We start from the raw sequence: 20,084 nt of genomic DNA, 5'->3' as shown, positions 1-20,084 counted from the left end.
ACTTGTGCTCACAGGATAGCACTCTAGTAGAAGGTGATGAGGCTGGGCTGGAAGAGATCCTCGACCAGCTACTCGAAGAAGGCGCTGGAGGGGGAAGGACACAGCAACACCGTGACTCTGTGGCTGCAACAGTTACCTATGTCATTGACCACGATCCACCCATGGACACGGATGACACCCTCCATGACTCACGGATGGTGACTCATTCTGAAAGTCAGGTTAGTTGTGCAGAAAACTTTTTACGCAAACTCACTCACACTGTACACAAGAAATAGAAGTGAATAGATGTATATTTTAGTTCCCATATCAACAAATGTATGTTGGTGTGACGTTGTTTGAGTATTATATCCACTTTCAGTTCCTCGATGAAGGAGAAGGAGGAGGAAATGAAGAGCAGGAGGATTCGTCTTCTGATTCTTCAGAAGAGAGAGAAGACGAAGAAGCAGACGACGATAATGATGACGAAGAGGTGGAGGAGGAGGAGGAGGAAGAGGAGGATGGTGGTTAGTGGTGGAGGATGTTTTCTTTTTGCACACGCAGTAGGATTTTGTTAGTGGTATTTGTTAGATTAGTTAGCTATAATGGTCAGGTCTTGCTCGCTTGGTTTTGGCCTGGTTGTGCTTTGCAATTTTTGGTATATTTTGTCTCTTTTTTTTTATATGCATCATGGACTAGTTTTTATCTGTTATATATTAAGTTTCAGTTGTAGATTTGTGCAGTAGCCCCACAGGTGAAATTTTCTTTCATTATTATTTTCTTTGCAAGTAGGTGTTTACATTCAGCAGGTTGCATGTTTACTTCTGTGGAAAAGAAAGAAAAGATGGGTAGCAGTAAACAATAGAATATTATTTGAAAGCATTGCATGTTTGGAAATGTGAACCATAGGTACCGATAGATACAGAATTGTCAACTTGGTAAAGTCCTTTTTTTGGTAGTGGAAAGCTATGAAGGAGGGTTACAAGAAACAAGTTTGAACAGAATGGATTAGCAATAGTATATACTATCCAGCTTCATTAATGGAATCTGCACAAGGGCCATATATCCATACATGTTGTATGTATGGATGTATGGATGGTTTGAGTGCTAGAGTAGATACTGTTGGATTTGCTGATTAGTTATAGTGGCTAATGAGTGATAAAGATAAGTAACAGGTTTATTTGATAATCTTGAAAAAAGATGCAGAAAAAAGAGAGAGTTATGAGTAGGTGGATACTTAGATTGTGTGACAGTCCATATTTGCTGGCCTATAAGATGCAACCCTTTTTCTTTTAAACGTTATAGTGCATGAGAATCATTCCAGTGATTTTTGAGAAACATTATCTTCATATAGCAGAATAAAATTGTGTTGGTATCATTTCTTGTAAGAACAAGTTTGACTTTATTTAGGCTTTATATATATATATATATATATATAACTTGGAACTAAGATTACGTGCCAAAAATTGTCTGATAAAGATCTTACATTAAGGAAATATTTCATGTTTACGTTGATTAGTACAAGGGGGTCATGGCATTTGGCAACTGGAAAAAAATAAAAGGATGATTTTGAGTGTGGAACGATATTTTCTGGTATTCTACAAGGACCTTTTAAAATTTGAAGTGCAGTGATGTTTTGTGGCATAGCTGGGCTACAGCACCGTTGCTGTTATTGTTTTTCTTGTTCAGTTATCTGCTCAAATAGCTAATAACAATTGGTGTTTTGTTTTTTTTTTTCATTTTTTTACTGTGGAAATCTATCAATTGCATTTGTAATTTTATATAATATAGTTAGCGCTGTGGTTAGGGTAGAAAAAAAAAAAAAGTGAGGGAAAAAAAATTACCAATATCTTGTACACTGAATTGTATTGCCATTCAACACCTAAAGTAATCATTATTGTACATGTTGAGCAACTCTTTGTAAATTTGATTTCATTTTGTTTGATATAAATTGTGTTTTGTTACTGTGCAAGTGATATTCTCGGAGGCACAAACTGAGAATTTGTGTTCGTTGGATTGCAGTTCACCACATATCACTCCACCCGCTTGCTCTAAGCCTTACACCTTCAGCTCTTGTGATCCGGGCGTATTGGACACAGGGTAATTGACTTATTATTTTATTATCTACTTTTTGTTATGTTGTGATTTCTTTTCCTTCCCCTCCTGGAGAACTGTTTTGTTTTATAGGCCAGCAAATAAGGGGTATGTAGAATGAAAGAGGGAGGGGGGGAGAGGAAGTGTTGATGTGCTTTTCATTCAGATTTCAGCCAGTAGAATTAATAGCTGCATGTGATAGTCAATGAGAAATGTAATTGATAAGGAATTTACAAATTAATCCTTTTAGTCATGTGCTGTTAACTAGAAAGCACTCAGGGTCCAAACCTCCACAGAGAGAGAGAGAGAGAGAGAGAGAGAGAGAGAGAGAGAGAGAGAGAGAGAGAGAGAGAGAGAGAGAGAGAGAGAGAGAGAGAGAGAGAGAGAGAGAGCAAAAGGGAAGGAGGAAAAAAAACTAATTTCAAAATAATTTTGTGAAAGTGATTTCCTGTTGGTAAGACCCATTTTCTGTGTGTGTTTGCACTGGCAAAAATAATTTTGTGTCAGACTGAATCCATTTGGGATCTAAATCACAAGGAAAATAAAACCAATTTGTCCCTGGCTCTTGACCAACACCCAGATAAATTTATCACAGTCCATTAGCAGCTTCTCGTGTAATTCTGCTGTCAGATGGACAGACCAATAAACCTGAGAAAAACATGATCTCTGCAAAAGTGAAGATAAAGAATAAAAAGATGTATGAATAAATTGTATCCCGAATGACTTGAAAGACAGCGTAGATAAAACGGATTTGTCCCTCTCTTTTCAGCTGATGACGACGATGAAGACGAGGAAGAGGAAGAGGAAGGCTCTGTATTCGATGAGGGCTATGAGGACTTGGAGGATGCCTTCATTCGTCTCCCGGGCGAGCGGGACTCTGACGATGTCCTTCTCCTGCCGTCGTACCAGCAGTACATTGACACTATTGACACCATCATCTTTGGCGACCGTGTCTCTCTCCATCACCACAGCAACTCACATGAGGATCCGACATTTATGGCATCAACACCTAATGCCAACCCTAGTAAGAATAGACATCAGTTCTCTTTTCTTGTTCATGTCCTTTGTGTTCATACTTTCCCCCTTTTCACCATGTCTGTCTCTTTTTCCTTTCTTTTTTTTATTTGTTTTTCTTCTTCCTTGTCTTTTTTTAATTTTTGAATCTTTTTATTCCTTGTTGACTGATATCCCATCTATATGTAAAGTAGTGTCTTATTTAGCCCTTTTTGCCTTCCAGGTGGGAGCAATGCCATCCCAACGCACCCACTGTTCCAGAACCCACGCGAAGTCCCAGCCACTGCTAGTGCCCGCCTCAACAGCCGGCCCAGTCGCCAACGCGGGGTGCTCAGGTACCATACTGTCACCCCACGCACCCACACCACCACCACCACCATACTCCAGAGGTGACCCCCCACTCCCCATGACCACAGCTTGCACTAGAATCCTGGTAGCACACACCTTGTAGCTCACCTCGGCTCTCTCTTAACCCATCATGCCACACTTGCAAGAGGAAAACCGCCAAAGTCCCCCACCCCACCTAGCCCCAGCAATACCCACTCCCCTCACCCAGTGTTCCCTCTTCTTGGTTCTCCCTTATGTCAAACAGCCAATCTCTGTCACCCTCATATCTCTTTCTCTCTCTCTCTCTCTCTCTCTCTCTCTCTTCTCTCTCTCTCTCTCTCTCTCTCTCTCTCTCTCTCTCTCTCTCTCTCTCTCTCTCTCTCTCTCTCTCTCTCTCTCTCTCTCTCCCCCCCCCTCCCATGTAGTGTACACTTCCCCTTGGCTTTTGCTAGATCCTCACTTGGAGCCCTCCTTTTTGATAGTGACCTGGACATTTTCTTTTCTTTTTTATTGAATTATTATTTACTTTTTTTATTTCACTTATTGGTTACCTCTTTGTTCATGGGCTTTTCTAAAAGCATTACTCGTTCCCCATCCCTTCCCATCCATTTGCGTTTGAATACATGTTCATTACCATTCTGGAACACCATTAATCTTCAGGATCATAAGCAACAAGAGAGCATTACATATCCCACAACTAGGATAATGAAAGCTTAAGACCTATATGTTTTTATCCGTGGTAGAGGTAAAGATTAAGAAAAAAAAAAGTGAAGCAGATGCTGGTTTTATCCTTCTAATTTGTATTCATAACAAGCTATGTAAGATGACCCTCAGTTTCCTTTTGGATGTTCATCACAGGAGACGAAGATTACGTGCTTAGAGACCCAAAGGAAAGTCGTGGACTTACACCGGAAAGTAGCATAAGCTAGCATGGAAGTCATTGTTAGAGGAAGGGCTTTTGAATGTTTGAATGGGAAACTGGATTTGTGGGAATCTCCTCAACTTTACTGATTAAGGAAAGAAGGGCTGTGAATCCTGGTGTGTAAGTCTTGTTTTTTTGGCTAGGTTTGGTTAGTTAACCTTTTATGTCATTTTCATATAAGCTGAGGTTGAATTATAGCAAAAGTTTAGATCATGTCAGTGTTTCCAAAGAGATATTTGATGATGATTTGAAAGTCAGAAGTTGAATTTTCAAAGATTTGAAAAGGCTGAAAATGAATTAAACAAGGTAATGATTTGGCTTGATGTACCGAACTCATGCACTCAAAGTCGGCTCGTTGCCGTGGTTCGCCAGAGCGTAGAGTTTTTTTTAGTTTTCTACACCCGTCACCAAGGGGTTAAGTAGCTTCCATTTGAGAAACTCCTAGCATCTAATTTACACACACACACACACACACACACACACACACACACACACACACACACACACACACACACACACACACACACACACAAATTTAGTATTGCTATATATACATATTTTATAAATTCCATTCCCCATTCTTAACCCAAGTTTCTTCACTGACCCTTGAAAATATTTCTGAGACACCTTGCTAGGTTGACTTGGCAAAGTAAGAGATGTAATGAATGCTTTTCGATGTTATGTTTTGTTCAGATTTACATGTAATTCTGATGGAGGCTCAACATCAAAATCTACCAGTTACACCTCCTTATCCATAAAATTATTCTTCTCACTTTTACCCTACTTACATCTGTCAGCGATGTGGATGAGTTCAGCAGATAGGTTTTAGGAAATATATTTTAAGGCAGGGACACAGGAGATGTACAAATTAGAATAGGTTACGTAGATGCAGAGAAAAGGGCATTGCCTTCCATTCCTCAAACTGGATTGGCTCTGCTGGTGCATCTCTTTTGCTGAAGTTCACTCCCTTCTCTGTCTCTCATACTTCTGCCGCCATTACACATCCCTCTGCTGCTTTGAAAGCCTCTGCTTCCACTGCCTCTTACCCGATGACTGTCACAAATTCTCTACTGCCACTCTTGTTTATATGACCTTTACTGCTGCCCTGGTTTTCATCCCCAAATATGGTTCATGAACCACTGCTACTACTGGTTCTTTGGTTTCACTCTTCCTTATCCATGCAGTTGGTTGCGTCCTCGTGTGAGTATTTCATTTTGAGGTTGTGAATTGTATGTTTCTACTTGGCATTACTTGTGTTGGTCGGCAGGCTGCGGCCGATTCTTTGCAGTCACTCCAGTAACAGACTCTTTTGTAGTCTATCCATGGTGAACTAATACTTCTTAGCTGCCATGATCTCTTGCATGAAGCATTGTACTAACAGCAATGGTGCATTTAAGGCTTAGGGGCATCTGTGTGGAATTTTGCCTCCTTACTCTTCTGACTTACTAACAACTGCCATCCTCATCACCACCTCGACATACAGAGTACAGACACCAACCTCATCACATCATCACCACTCTTGTTTGTTGTTGATTTTTATCATTTTTGCTAAATTTGATCCCTTTTCTATTGTTGTTTTCACTGTACGCGTAACTAGATATTTTCTTACTTTCTTACAACTTTGAACTCATTAGATATTTGTTATTGTTCAAGGTAACTTGTGGTTAATGAGATTTGTAACCTATACCTTATAGTGAATTGTATTTGTTTGAAAGAAAATGACAAATGTAGATAGATTTTGACATGGTTTTTACTGAATTCTTAACTGTATTGGTGAATGTAATTCTCAGAGCACATACTAGATACAGTTTTATATTTGTTTACATTCTTTGATATGTTTTCAAAAAGTCATGTTCAAGAATTTTTGCCTTCATATATATGAATTAGTTTTGACAGCTGATTAGGTAGCACAAAAGATCATTATCTATCCCCAGGCTGTTAGGGCCAAGCCACCGCGATGCCCTCCAGCTCTCTTCAAACCTGCGTGAGGCAACGCAGGTGCTCTTCACCAATCCCGATGTAAGGCTCATGCCCCCAGACCCTGACGAGTTCATTGATATGCAGGTGAGTGTTTTCTGCTCTTCTGTGTTTGGTTGATGTATATTTAATGACATTTTTGCCATGGAGAACATTCATGCCATTCAGAAAGTTTTAGAGGTCAGTCTTTTTTCGCTTGGCTCGAAAGGACTGTCTCCCCCCCCATACAAAGGCAGATGTGTTGTTAACAGCAAATTGACTTTTTGAGTTGCAGGATCATGGCGGCACAATGATGAATAATGGAGGTTCATCAGCTTCACTGGCCAGTGTCCCCAATGCCCTCTCACGGTGGACAGAAGAGGCCCGGGTCTTGGAAGCAGATTCCATGCATGATGCCGTTACAGGTACGTCAGGCACTTTGTATGTCTTAAGATCTGTGCTTGCCAAAGTATTCTCATTCTCTTCTTTTGTTGTGTATTTCTAATTGAAATGATTTCTAGACAGTAAATTCTAGTGGGTAGAGAGTGTTCAGAAAATTGATTCCATGGTTGAATCCAGCATTAGCTATAATAATTGTTAATTATGCTCTATACAGTGGTCAAGCCTGCTCTGATGGCAGTTTTAGAGAAGTACAGAGATGCAGAACAGTCTGAGCGTGACAAGAAGAAGAAGGAGCAGGAAGCAAGCAAGCCACCACCAGCGTCTACGGACACGTCTCAAGCACCCCTTTTGCTCCTGCAGAGTGGTAAGTGTTCATTGTGTTGTGATTGTTCTTGTTGTTTTACATAGCCCGGTGCTGTAGATGGTGTAAGTTTAATAACAGGGCAAGCCGGCATTTAGTAACTGACATATTTTCAGGTGACACTGAAATGGGTGAAGCCACTGAAAACAACCAAGCCACATCAGATCAGGAGCCAGCTAACCAAGAGGCCACCGGCCAGGATGCTGCCATCTTGAGTACTGCTTCCATTGCTGAGTCCATTGTGGAGTCTGTCCTCGGCACCTCATCTGGCCCTGTGACGACTACGGCAACCCCCAGCTTCTCTGGTTTGTTGACGCTGCTTTCTCCAGTATCATCTGGTGCACCTACACTGCCTCTACAGGAACCCCCAGTATCCTCCGTCCCAGCCATTAGTGGATCCCTAACATCTGGTGTTCCTTCAGCCCCAGCGACACCCCAGACCACTACTGTTAGCAGTCTGCCTCCATTCCCCTCTCCTGCAACTTCTACCTCCACACCAACACTTGTGGCTCCAACCAACACTTCCTCCCTGGAGGCGGAGGCCACATCATCCACCCTCACAGTCAACGACACGGAAATGGTGGCAGCCTCCCCATTACCAGCGACAGGGTCCACTCCAATATCTCAGGATAATGTAGAGGCTCTGGCTGCCCAAGAAGAGACTCCTATGTCTGTCAGTCCTCCAGAATACCCCAGCCAGTCACCCGAGCTGCTTGCCTCTTCAGGAGACGCAGCCTCCACCCCTCCTTTACCTCAAGTCACCCCGAGGGACGACTGGTACGACCCATCCATGACAATGCAGCAAGATCCTCCTCAAGATCAGTCTGAGGACCAAGCTGGAGCACCCCCAGCACTTGCCATGCCGCCTACATCAGAGAGCAACACCGAGGGCAGGAGCACTACGTAAGTGTTATTTTCCTACTCCTTTTCACCTCCTTGTATTGTAATACTTTATGGCTTCTCTTGAACAATATGAATGAAAGGTTTTCATGAAGTAACCAGGGTTGTATTATATAGGATACATACAGTTTGGACTAAATACGAAGAGGCCTTTATGGTAGAAGAGACCATAAATTTTAGTCCATAGCTTTTGGCATTTATGGTCATCCTTGTTATCATCATGATTTAGATACATGTTACTTGAAAGCATCAAGAAAATTGATATTTTTTCATAATGTCTTACTGATAGATATATGAGTTAGGACTGAATGCTGACCTTGACTTCTTGGTCCTTTCACTTTATTTTGTCAACATGAAATAGAATGTTTCTTGTGGATATTAACCTGTTCATGACAGTATGAGTAATATCTCGGTCTCACTGACTCCAGAGGCTTCTGGCAACCATCCTGCCATTTGTCAGGAGTCTGCGACATGTAGTGAAACTGGAAAGCTTTACCCCTTTCTACTGACCTTGTTTGATAATGGTTTAGGAAATTAGTAGACGATTAGTGAAAGAAGTAACCCTTGTTTGATTAACTCCCATTCCAGCACGGGAAGTGAGAGCAATGTGGCTGGCCCCTCGGGATCGAACAGCAACAGGCCCGACTACTCTGCCATCCTTGGAGATATTGAAATTCCCGAAGGTGTTGACCCCAGCTTTTTGGCTGCCTTACCCGAAGAGATGAGACAAGAGGTCATCGCTGAACAGCTTAGGTTTGTCTTTATGCAGTCTAGGCTGTTTTTAAGGGGTTTCTAAAAATTCCATCAATAATTTGGTATCATTTATCACAGCATTAGTAAAAAATATTTATATAGTAATAGTAATATTTATACAGGTGAAAAGAAAGATAAAGAATACATTTATGCAGGCATGTTGTCACTATAGTTACACCTATTTCTACCGTGACAGACTTCAACGCGTGAGACAGAGAGCAACCGAAAACACAAGGGAGAACAATAGCACGACTGTTGGTGAGGTGAATCCAGAGTTCCTAGCAGCACTGCCCCCTAATATCCAGGAGGAGGTGCTGGCACAACAGCGCTTAGAACAGCAGCGGCAACAGGCAGCCAGATCCAACCCAGACGATCCAGTAGATTCAGTTTCGTTCCTGCAAACACTTCCACCTTCTCTTAGACAAACGGTAAATAAGCATCTTGCTGCTGTGGGGAAACTTTGCATTACTTGATTGATGTTTATTGGTTGAAAGGGAAGATTTTAAGAATTAAGTTTTGTGTGGGAGAGGGGGGGTATATGATATGTGTGAATAAGTACGATTAAAACACTATATGCGAAAATTACAGTTTAGTTTCATTATTTTCAAACATTGGTCTTTATTTGCACCTTCATTTAGTATCAGAACAAGAATTTTAGTTGCTACTCAATGGTAGAGGTTTATAGGTAGTGATGCTAATCTGAATTGTTTCTGTTCTTCTCTGTCTTAGATATTGGCTGACCTCGAAGACTCGCAGTTTGCTGCCTTGCCACCTGAGTTGGCCCAGGAAGCCCAGACCCTGAGACGGCAGAGGGAGGAGCGCAACCGCCACGCACATGAGCACATGTTCAGCAGGACCAACGCATCATTGTCGTCCATCCTGCGTAATACGGCCAGAATGGGCTCGCGCCTCATGCACTCCTCCAGCTGGTCCACAAGCTGGAATCTGCGGCCGTCGTCCAGTGGGCAGCAGGCCTCTACCACGTAAGATGTCTCCTTATTGGCATTCATATTTTTAATGCTATGATTTTCCTATAGTTTGAATATTGGTATTACTAGTGGAGATACAGAAGGTGGTGGTGTTCTGATCACAAATAATAAATAGAAAGTACTTGGAAGGTTGATAGGAATTGTGATTTCTTGTCGAAGTTTTTATGTTTTTTTTTTATTTTATTATTACAGACTATCATTCCATGTTGGAAACCTAATGCAGAAAGAAATAGTTACTACCCCAGCAATATCAGAACCTGTTACCTTATTTATCATATTTTGCTTTTCATTCTTTACTAAACCTCCCCCTTCCTCCCCTCTGCCCAGGACCACCAAGCCGAGAGGAAGGCAGTTGCTAGACCACGAGGCCATGACCTGCCTTCTGGTCCTGCTCTTTGTGGACGAGCCCAAGCTGAACACTGGCCGCCTGCACCGCGTGCTGCGTTACCTGTGCCACCATGCCCCAACCAGAGATTGGGTGATTAAGGTAATTGTGATAATCTTTTTAATCATCCTCATCGTTGTCGTAATCCCATTCCTTATATATGTGTCAAGATAATCATTTATAAAGGATTGAGTAATTTGTTGGCATGCATGTAAGACTGTCTCAGGGAAGTGGATTCATACTGAAAGATTGTTTAAGTGATTACATGATATAGATTTCCTTTTCTTTTGCTTAGCAGTATCACAAGAGAAAGAGAGAAAGAAATAAGGAATAAATAAGAAATAAGAAATAAAACATTCACTCACTATAAATCACCTTACTTTTCCAGGCCTTGCTCTCTATCCTGGAGCGATGTGGTGACCCAACACTCTCCAGTCGCTCTGCCGGACCCAGCACCGACCTCCCCATGCCCAGCCTTCCCCCCATAACACCCGAGCCAGCCAGCAAGTGTGGTGGCAAGAAGGGCGCAGCAGGGGGGAGAGGGGACCAGGCACCCCTTTCCTCGACCCCCGTGTGGCGCAGTGAGTCCCGCTCCCCAACTGCGCCCTCCTGGTTGAGCATGAGCATGGACGCAGCATTAGGGTGCAGGGCGAGCATCTTCCAAATCCATCGCACACAGCCCACAGGCAAACGCACATCTGTGGCATCCCTGACAACAGCTGTTAATATTCACCCCCAGGCTTCTCCTCTGGTGTGCAGGTAGGCCTTGCAGCAGGTTTTGGGCAGCTTAGAAGTGTAGGCTGGTTTCCTTCTACCTGTCTCAAATCTTATGTCATATTTGTTTGTTTTTCTCTAATTGTCAATCAGAAATTTACAAACATTTTCTTGCTAGATACACATACATGTATCTGTTTATCAGTATATGTAGATGGATGAATGGATTTATGTACAAATATATCAATTTACTTAGACTAAAAATTATGAATTTGTTTCTCTTTTTACATGAGTAGAAAATCATTCACAGTTTGCTAGTAACAGTGAACTAATGACAGTGCTCTTCTGTTGCAGACATGCACTTGACACACTGATCTCATTGGCCAAAAGTTTCCCTAGCCACTTCTTGCCTCACCAAGGGAAGGAAACAGATGACAGTAAAAGTGATAGTAAAAAATCGAGCAGTGGAACGACCACAGGTGCTATTAGCAAGAACTCCAAGGGTTCGTCCTCCTCTAGTCAGGGCAGTGAACCCACAGACTTTTGGGAGTTGCTGGTAAAGTTAGACTCAATTAGTGTCTCGCGTAAGGGTAAGGGGCTGCCACGCACCCACTCCAGCGCGGGAGGGAACAGTGAGGAGGAACAGCGCGTGGCAAGCCTGGAAGCGTCAGCATTGGGGCAACTCATACAGCAGCTGGCTCACCCTGTCATCCGGCGGTCGTCGCTTCTCACAGACAGGTTGCTGCGGCTGCTGGCCCTCATCTCCTTAGGCCTCCCAGAAACAGCTGATTCAGCCTCCACCCAAAACTCCAACATCACAAGCCAGCACTCAATTGAGAATTCTCAAACCCTAGAACATTTGTTGAAATTAGCAATTCAGGTGAGTGGAAAGTGAAAGAGAAAGGGACCAATTGCATTCTTGGATATTTTTGTTCTGATTTAATCATGGTCATCATGACAAATAATGAAGAAAAGTAATAGCATGTTGATAGTCTAATAACTAACAAATCTATTTTTGATGTTTCTAAATACATTTCAGGTCCTGACCAGTAAATCCTGTTCCGAAGAGGGCTTGGAGGATGCCACAGCTCTCCTCCTCCACCTCTCCCACGGCCCCCCTCCTGCAAGGGACCAGGTGTTGCGTCTCCTGCTGCAAGGAGCTGCAACTTTAGGCTCTACTGTAGCTACACACATTGCGGCTCTTCTCTCTGATCTCCGAGCGTACAACGCCTCACACCCGATGGCAAGCCATGAAGACGAACACCAGCCTCATGTCACAGACAAGAGCAAGAAGGGCTTGTTGCAGGACAGGTAGGAGTTTAATTTGTTTATTATTTTTAAATCAACTTTTGAAGTAGAATAATGCAGTTACTATGTAAGAGTCATTCTAAGTTTTATTGCTACTGATATATTTTTTTTTTTTTTTTTTTTTTTCTAATTTTTTAGATTCACCAATGAATGTATTATCATCAGTGGGGCAACAAAGGTGAAACCCCCGTGCGAACTACAACTAGCTTCTATGTCTGCCCTCACAAGCAAGACCTCCTCTCAGGCGTTCTTCCTCCGTACCCTAAAGGTCATCATACAATTAAGAGATGCAATAAGATTATCACGCACCAGAAGAAATGGTAAGTTCCTTTGTGTAAAATGAGTTTTGGATTAGTTTGTGAAGACTCATAGAGTTGTACACTTGTATTTGTAAATACAATCTTGTTATTGACTAATGTTAATAGATTGCAATTTTTCACAATCATTAATCTTCAGATTTTCATGACTAATATAACTAAATAACTAATATTGATTTTCTCCGTCCCACAGCTCCTCAGAGCAATAATACCAGCGAGAGGCCAACCAGCGGTGGCCAGGATGTAGCAGGTAATCAAGAACCAACCGAGGGCACTGGAGGAGAAGATCAGACCGCTGCCAGCAACAACCAAGAACAGTCTGACGCAGCAGCTAGCCTGGACATCACGGAAACCACATCAAGAACAGACACGGCGAGTAGCAGAGACCAGCTGGAGGAGACCCAGCTGTCACAGCAGCAGGCTCAAGAGAGGAGTGTTGAGACTGCTGTGTCAATAGACGTGCCCAACCCAGAGGCAGATAATGTTGTCAATGCAACAGCCACTCCTCAGGAGGAAGCAACACAGCCCACTGCTGAAGCCATGGATGTTGATAATGAGACAACAGGTACGGCGAATGATGTAGAATTCATGATTGATTATTTAGAGTTGTCATTTTATTCCCTTTATTAGTATTGATATGGTTTTAAGGCACAGATTGTCATTTTGCCATTCAAAGATCATTGTACTTGGGGAGTGGATATTTGTAGTTCATGACAAGGGGAAAATGTTTTGCTGGAATAGGAAAATTGTGGTTCATGATAAAGGAAAATTGTTTTGCTGAAATATGGATATTTTAGTTCAAATATTATAATTCCATCCAAGATTCACCTCCCACTTTATATTTTATGTTGAATCAAAAAGCTCTAACATTTCAATGCATTACTTTTGCAGAAACCACGGAGCTGGGTAGCTTAAGCAGTCAGCTGAACTTGGACGAGCTCTGGTCAACACTTTCTGAGTGCCTAGTGGAGTTAGGGGAGACCCCAGACACCCATGCTGTGCTAGTCCTGCAGCCTGCAGTCGAGGCCTTCTTCTTGGTCCATGCTTCAGGGGCTTCAGGGGACAGGCGCGAGAGGACTACCACACAGACTGAATCACGAGAGGCGCAGCTGGCTCACCTGCATCACGAAATCGCTCCTCTTTCGCCTCTGCCTTCTGTTCCTACAGATGGTAAGGAAGTGTACCTTCTTCTTCTTCTTCCCCTACATAGGAATTGGTCTTTACAGAAAAGTTTCCCCATCTAATCACCCACCTTTCTTAAGCTGCTTTGTATATTCTAGTCTCAGCAGAAATGTGGCCCGTTCTATGTTAACTGATCCAATAACTTCAAATTTCCTGCATCTGCTCTTATACAATGGGGGGGGGGGGGGGATTTTTTAATTGAATTTGGTTACATGTACTCCTCCCAGGAGCTGTTGTCACTTTAATATCCGGCCAATCTTTTTCGCAGATGGAGAAGGAGCATCCAGTCAAGCGGGTGCAAGAAAACGAGAAAATTCCACATCACAGTCTGAATACAGTCCTGGTGATACAGAGAAGTTCCTTAAATTTGCAGGTATGGTTTTGACTTGTTTTTGTGTAAAAAAAATTAGGATTAACATATTATTGGAAAAATCTGGAAAAAAGGATGTTAGGAGATGTATTATTTATATATATTATTTTACACTTTCTATTTAGCTACTTATTTTTGTTATTATTTATATTATTTTATAATTGTCATCATCATCATCAATATTAATAATGCTACAAGTTTATTCAAAGTCTGAATAATTCATTTTCCACTCATTTCAGAGACACATCGCACAGTCCTCAACCAAATTCTTAGACAGTCGACAGTTCATCTTGCAGACGGTCCATTCAGTGTCCTTGTGGACCACACACGCCTTTTAGATTTTGATATTAAGCGCAAGTACTTCAGAACCGAGCTAGAGCGCGCAGACGATGGTATGCGTCGAGAAGATCTAGCTGTGCATGTACGTAGGGAGCACGTCTTCGAAGATTCCTTCAGAGAGCTGCATAGACGGTCCCCTGATGAATGGAAGAATAGGTTTTACATTGTATTTGAAGGTAAGGCAAGATTCACCTAATCCATTTCAATCTATCTTCCCTTTCATCAGAAGAAATGAGAAATATGCGTAGTATGTATACACATGCGTCTGTAGATACATGAGATATGTAGTACATGCAAGGGATCTTAAATTTCTGTGATTTTTGGGGGAAAGAATCCAAAAGACCGTCCTTTCACTCTGTCTCTTTGCAGGAGAGGAAGGCCAGGATGCTGGTGGCTTACTGAGAGAATGGTACATGATCATCTCTCGGGAAATCTTCAACCCCATGTATGCCTTGTTCTGCACGTCCCCGGGAGACCGCGTGACCTACATGATTAACCCGGCTTCTCACTGCAACTCGAACCATCTCTCTTACTTTAAGTTCGTCGGACGTGTCATTGGTAAGTAGATCTTTATCTTTCTTTTCTCTTTTTTTGTATCCTTTTCCCCCTTTCCCTTTTAGTAGTTATATGTTGATGTGTACTCAGACCGAGTCACTTTTGTTAATGATGAATGAATGCTCATTACTAGGTAGCCCCCAGTCTCCCCTCCAGTTCAGGAATTTATTTGTGGCATTGCCTGTTTGGATGCCCTTCTGGAAAAAAAAAAGTGGGGGGGTAAACATGAATGCTGGCTTCCAACACTGGTAGGTTAGGGTTGGAATCCACCAACAGCAGTGCTGGGGAAATAAACCACATTAGTAACCAGTCTTTATTTTTTATTTTTTATTATATTTTATTTATTCTTTTTACTTTTCTTCACTGAGAGTAATCTTTGCTTTGGTATTTACTTTTTTTTATAGCCAAGGCCATCTATGACAACAAGCTCCTAGAATGCTACTTCACAAGGTCCTTCTACAAGCACATCCTGGGCAAAATGGTCCGAGTGGGAGACATGGAGAGCGAGGACTATTCCTTCTACCAGGGTCTTATATACTTGCTGGAGCACAACGTGGCCGATTTGGGCTACGAGTTGACGTTCAGCACTGAGGTAAGAGGAAGGGAAAAAAATTAGCGAGATAACCCAAAGGCTCGAATATTTTCTGGGATAGTAGACTGGTATCTCTCATCTTTAAGTTCTCAAATTTGAGTCAAACGTGTACAGAAGAGTAACCTTCTGCATTGTCTTGGTAAACAGGTACAAGAGTTTGGCGTGACAGAGGTAAGAGATCTCAAACCAAATGGAAGAAACATAGCGGTGACGGAAGAGACGAAGATGGAGTACATACGCCTGGTCTGCCAGATGAAGATGACCGGAGCAATTAGGAAACAGTGAGTGCCAAGAAGGAAATGTCGTTGTTCTAGGTCTTCTATTTTCTCTCTCCCTTTCCCTCTCCCCCTCTCTCCCACTCTCCCTCCCTCCCTCTCTCTCTCTCTCCCTCCCTCTCTCTCTCTCCCTCCCTCTCTCTCCCTCTCTCCCTCTCCCTCCCTCTCTCCCTCCCTCCCTCTCTCCCTCCCTCCCTTTCTCCCTCTCTCCCTCTCTCCCTCTCCTTTTTTTCTCTTTCTTCTCTCCCTCCCTCTCTCTCTTTCTCTGTCTCCCTCTCCTCTCCCCTCTCCCCTCTCCCCTCTTTTTTCCTCTCCTTTTTCCTCTCCTTGTTACTCTTTCTTCTCTCCCTCCCTCCCCTTTTTTCCTTTCCATTCCTTTCTCTCTTGTTCTCTTTCATCTTGTATTCACCTTTACTCGTGTCTTTTAAAGAATGTTTAAATAAAGCAGGCTGATTAGACAGAAGAATGAAAATTGTTGCTTTGTTAACCCATTGGCGACGGGTATAGAAAATTTTAAAAACTCTACGCAGCAACGCGCCGACTTTGAGCGCGTGAATTCAGTACATCAAGCCGAATCATTGCCTCGGGGCGCTTTGATGCACCGCTGCGGCTGACAGCCGCACGCCACATTTGGGCGTATTGTTATGACACCTATAGGCGTGACCCGTTGCCATTGTGTTAAGTAGATTTAGGCTGTACGCCACGGTGATGCACCAAAGTGCTACAAGCTGGGGGTTCGACTTGATGTAGCAAACTCCCGCACGCAAAGTCGGCTAGTTCCCATTATTCTCCAGAGTGTAGAGTTTTTTACCCGTCAGTAAGGGTTTAAGAAGGCTTGATTTGATCCTCGATTCCTAACATCTTTCAACTTTTCCAAACTAAGTGCTTGGTTTCTATGACAACATTTGACTTGGCACTTTTAACCCTTACAGATTGAATGTTTTTCTAGAGGACATCTGTGACGTCATATGACTGATCCCTTTAAACTTTTGGACTGGGTGCTTTCTTGACAGGCTTCTGTGGCATCAGTTTCTGTTCTGATAGGCTTCTTTGACATCAGTTGACCTCTCTCTTTGAATGTTTACAGACTGAATGTAGGAAAAATTGTCACATAATTTGACATCCCTCTGAATTTTTCCAGACTGAATGCCTTCCTCGAGGGCTTCTACGACATCATTCCCAAGCGCCTCATATCCATCTTCAACGAGCAAGAATTGGAGCTCCTCATATCCGGCCTGCCCACCATTGACATCGATGATCTCCGGGCGAATACAGAGTACCATAAATATCAACCCAACTCATTGCAGGTATGTGATGTGTGTGTGTGTGTGTGTGGGGGGGGGGGGGGGGTGAGTGGCTGTATCCTTGTCTGTTCTGTCTGTTGTAAATTTGTGGTCTTATTTATATTGTTATTGACTTATTTTTTATTCTCCATGTTTGCAAATCTTTTATGTAACAGAGGTTTTATATGAAGACAAAATCTGATTTCTGTTATGCCTTGTTCAAATTGAAAGGTGATCTCAGTAAACAAGAGAATGTAATTAAAAATGTTGACTTTGATAGCTTTGACAAAATATGACTCTTTGAATGCCCTCAGATTCAGTGGTTCTGGCGAGCACTACGCTCCTTCGACCAGGCAGAACGAGCCAAGTTCCTCCAGTTTGTGACGGGAACCAGCAAAGTTCCGCTGCAAGGTTTTGTGGCCCTGGAAGGCATGAATGGCACACAGAAGTTCCAGATCCATCGGGACGACCGATCGACGGACAGGCTGCCTTCGGCTCACACTTGGTTCGTTACGCAGGTTTTACTGAGTTTCAATATGGATTAAGCTTTTGCACTGGTTCCTTTGATTGTTTTTTGTGTAATGTGTAAGGAATCTCCTTGTATGTAAGAAATTATTGGAAACTTGGCTCCCCGTTTCCTCACTCTTTTTTTTATCTATCTATTCTCTTTCCTCTCTCCTCTTTATCGTTTCCCTCAAAAAAATTACAGCAAACTTTCCCTCCACAGTTTCAACCAATTGGACCTGCCAGTGTATGAGACGTATGACAAGCTACGCCACTATCTCCTGAAGGCCATCCATGAATGTTCGGAGGGCTTTGGATTCGCATAAGCAGTCATAGCTCTTCCATTACCCCAATCAGTGACTTTTTAGTACACGTTGAAAAGTTTCCAGACTTATCTGCACAGTGGGAGCTCCAGGTTACTCACGAACACCCCTTGGAAAACCGGAACCTTATCAAGCACAAGTACAACCGTGGTACATATTGAGACACCTGATATCTTCACATGAGGTTCTGATATTTTGTGGTTGGATTGAAGCACGTGTGTTTAAATGTTGATCTTCTAGAGGATGTTATGACAGTGTTTATAAGTATTCTTCGAAGGGGAAGATGGACACTGCTCCAGAGGACCATGATTTTGGAGCTTCTCGAGATAAATTGTTAATGGAAAGGCACTGAAAGCTTGACATGTTTATAGCATAGTATAGTGTATATTATAATGAGATATACATATTGTAGTTGAAAATGTCCTTCATTTTTTATTTCTTTTTTCTTTCAATTTTGTATTTTGTCTTGTTTGAGTGGATTTATCACTATGTATTATGTGCACAGATATTAATGAAAGAGATATTTTGAGCAGCTTCAGATATTTTGTAAGCAAACATTCAACCCTCTAGCAGTTGCTAAAAATGTGATAGATTACCAGGTTTATATCCTTGATATGATGAACCCTTTCCCCCAACCCATCCCTTCTTCCCCCAAAAGCGAGTCCTGTCCCCCAGTTGGTTTATTTCCTCACTGCCTGCCGAGCATATTCTATGAGTAAGCCATTCCCATTTCTCCCTTTCCTTCCCCTTCCCTTCCCTTCCCTTCCCTTCCCTTCCCTTCCCTTCCCTTCCCTTCCTAAGCCTGCATTCCCATATAACACTTACCAACCCCTATAATTAATCACATAGCAGCCTGTGCCTAGCTTGCCCATCTGTAACCACTGTTCTGTTTAGTTACTTAGCCTCACCTGGGTCAACCCTCAAACCAGAGCAAGCACTGGAGATTTTGAGACCCGTGATTTGTTTTACTTTGGAAGGAATCCCCAGTTTAAAAAATAATAACAATGATAAATAGGAAGGGACCCAAAGATGTGGCCACGCAGTCTCAGGTTTGTGAAATTATGCAAGAGGCTGCAGTGCTGACGATCCCTCCTTGTTCTGTTCCAACTTGATACGTTTGACCTTGTTAAAGACATTTACCTTCCACTAGTATTATGATCACTGTGCTGTATATTCTGGCCTCACTACTGCTGTACATATAAGTAAAAGAAATACACTGGTATATCTAATGTGATAAATTTTACATTAAGGGCTGTCATAGATTGCTACAAAGACGTTGGTGATAAGCAGGAGGAGACGAGAGATGAACATGTTGAAAGCATGTGAAGTAAGTGTGTTTACTGGGTTTCCATAAGTTTTAAAAAATAATATACGGTGAAAGATTTTATATTGATTATTATTTTGGAAATTCCAAGCACTACCACTTCTCCACTATAATAGTAAACTGGATGATTATTAAGAGGAATGCATCTTTTCTTCAGAATGAATGACCTGCTAACAGTCAGCCACTGTGTCAATTCTGGCAAAACAAAAGCATTGTTATTTGATTGTTTGTGTACATTGTGAACTGAGTAATACAGTGAGAATCATGTTTTGTGAAAGCCAAGAGTTGGCATTTTCTGTTGTTAGTCAAGTGTTTCTTGCCAGGGCTTTGGAAGACGTGTAAAGTATGTCATACCAAGTAAATGTATACAGATAGATAGTGATCCTATATTTACTTTATTATGGGTTGATTTTTTTTTTTTTTTTTTTTTCTTTTTCTTTTTCTTTATCTAAAATTTAGTCATTGATTGAGTTTATTAAGTTATCAGTCAGCCCAGATGTTACATAAAGTGTATTTTATCACATGTGCAACAATCGTTCTTCTACTTTAACAAGTTGGCATTAAAATACACAGTATTAAATAACTTTTTTTTTTATTTATTTAACCTATAATCAGTTGTACAGTGAATGAGGAGATCTCTCCTTTTTTTTTGGGGATGAATATGGAAATGTCATAGATTAGATGGGAATCAAATTACGTTTTTAGTTAATCATCAAAATATCAGTTTACTGGAGAAATATATACGTTTTTTCTTTTTTTTTTTTCTTTTAGATGTGAAGGAACAAGCATGTGAAAGGAATGCTGTGTTTCATTTTTGAGACTGTTCTGTAAGTCTGCTATGATAAACACTCCATTTGGTCATTCATATTAATACTAGATTCCACTATACAAAACAAAATATTCATAGTAATGTCTTTGT

The 20,084-nt window shown here is 41.9% G+C and overlaps 1 protein-coding gene across 9 annotated transcripts in view; it reads left to right on the top strand.

The window, feature by feature from the left end:
• LOC125048286 (E3 ubiquitin-protein ligase HUWE1-like) overlaps positions 1–20,084 on the top strand; it is a 49,876-nt gene that overhangs the window by 29,753 nt on the left and 39 nt on the right. For 5 of the 9 annotated variants that reach the window (XM_047646918.1, XM_047646924.1, XM_047646922.1 and 2 more), the window contains exons 35-61: positions 15–218; positions 359–503; positions 1,999–2,076; positions 2,840–3,094; positions 3,308–3,473; positions 6,268–6,397; positions 6,579–6,714; positions 6,906–7,055; positions 7,169–7,955; positions 8,541–8,705; positions 8,902–9,133; positions 9,435–9,688; positions 10,022–10,181; positions 10,468–10,838; positions 11,148–11,673; positions 11,833–12,104; positions 12,240–12,421; positions 12,612–12,983; positions 13,310–13,588; positions 13,869–13,973; positions 14,210–14,485; positions 14,679–14,867; positions 15,269–15,456; positions 15,604–15,737; positions 16,873–17,038; positions 17,329–17,519; positions 17,742–20,084. The exon at positions 17,742–20,084 is cut by the window's right edge and continues 39 nt beyond it. In XM_047646918.1, the coding sequence (XP_047502874.1) occupies positions 15–218; positions 359–503; positions 1,999–2,076; positions 2,840–3,094; positions 3,308–3,473; positions 6,268–6,397; positions 6,579–6,714; positions 6,906–7,055; positions 7,169–7,955; positions 8,541–8,705; positions 8,902–9,133; positions 9,435–9,688; positions 10,022–10,181; positions 10,468–10,838; positions 11,148–11,673; positions 11,833–12,104; positions 12,240–12,421; positions 12,612–12,983; positions 13,310–13,588; positions 13,869–13,973; positions 14,210–14,485; positions 14,679–14,867; positions 15,269–15,456; positions 15,604–15,737; positions 16,873–17,038; positions 17,329–17,519; positions 17,742–17,844 (6,216 nt within the window). In that variant the 3' untranslated portion in view covers positions 17,845–20,084. The remainder of the gene's footprint in view (positions 1–14; positions 219–358; positions 504–1,998; positions 2,077–2,839; positions 3,095–3,307; positions 3,474–6,267; positions 6,398–6,578; positions 6,715–6,905; positions 7,056–7,168; positions 7,956–8,540; positions 8,706–8,901; positions 9,134–9,434; positions 9,689–10,021; positions 10,182–10,467; positions 10,839–11,147; positions 11,674–11,832; positions 12,105–12,239; positions 12,422–12,611; positions 12,984–13,309; positions 13,589–13,868; positions 13,974–14,209; positions 14,486–14,678; positions 14,868–15,268; positions 15,457–15,603; positions 15,738–16,872; positions 17,039–17,328; positions 17,520–17,741) is intronic. The other 4 variants (XM_047646921.1, XM_047646923.1, XM_047646919.1 and 1 more) reach the window with 4 other exon arrangements.

Source organism: Penaeus chinensis, chromosome 43 (genome assembly GCF_019202785.1).
Source record: "Penaeus chinensis breed Huanghai No. 1 chromosome 43, ASM1920278v2, whole genome shotgun sequence".
NCBI lineage: Eukaryota > Metazoa > Arthropoda > Malacostraca > Decapoda > Penaeidae > Penaeus > Penaeus chinensis.
Note: the sequence above shows the minus strand (reverse complement) of the source record. Positions and strands in the feature narration are given on the sequence as shown.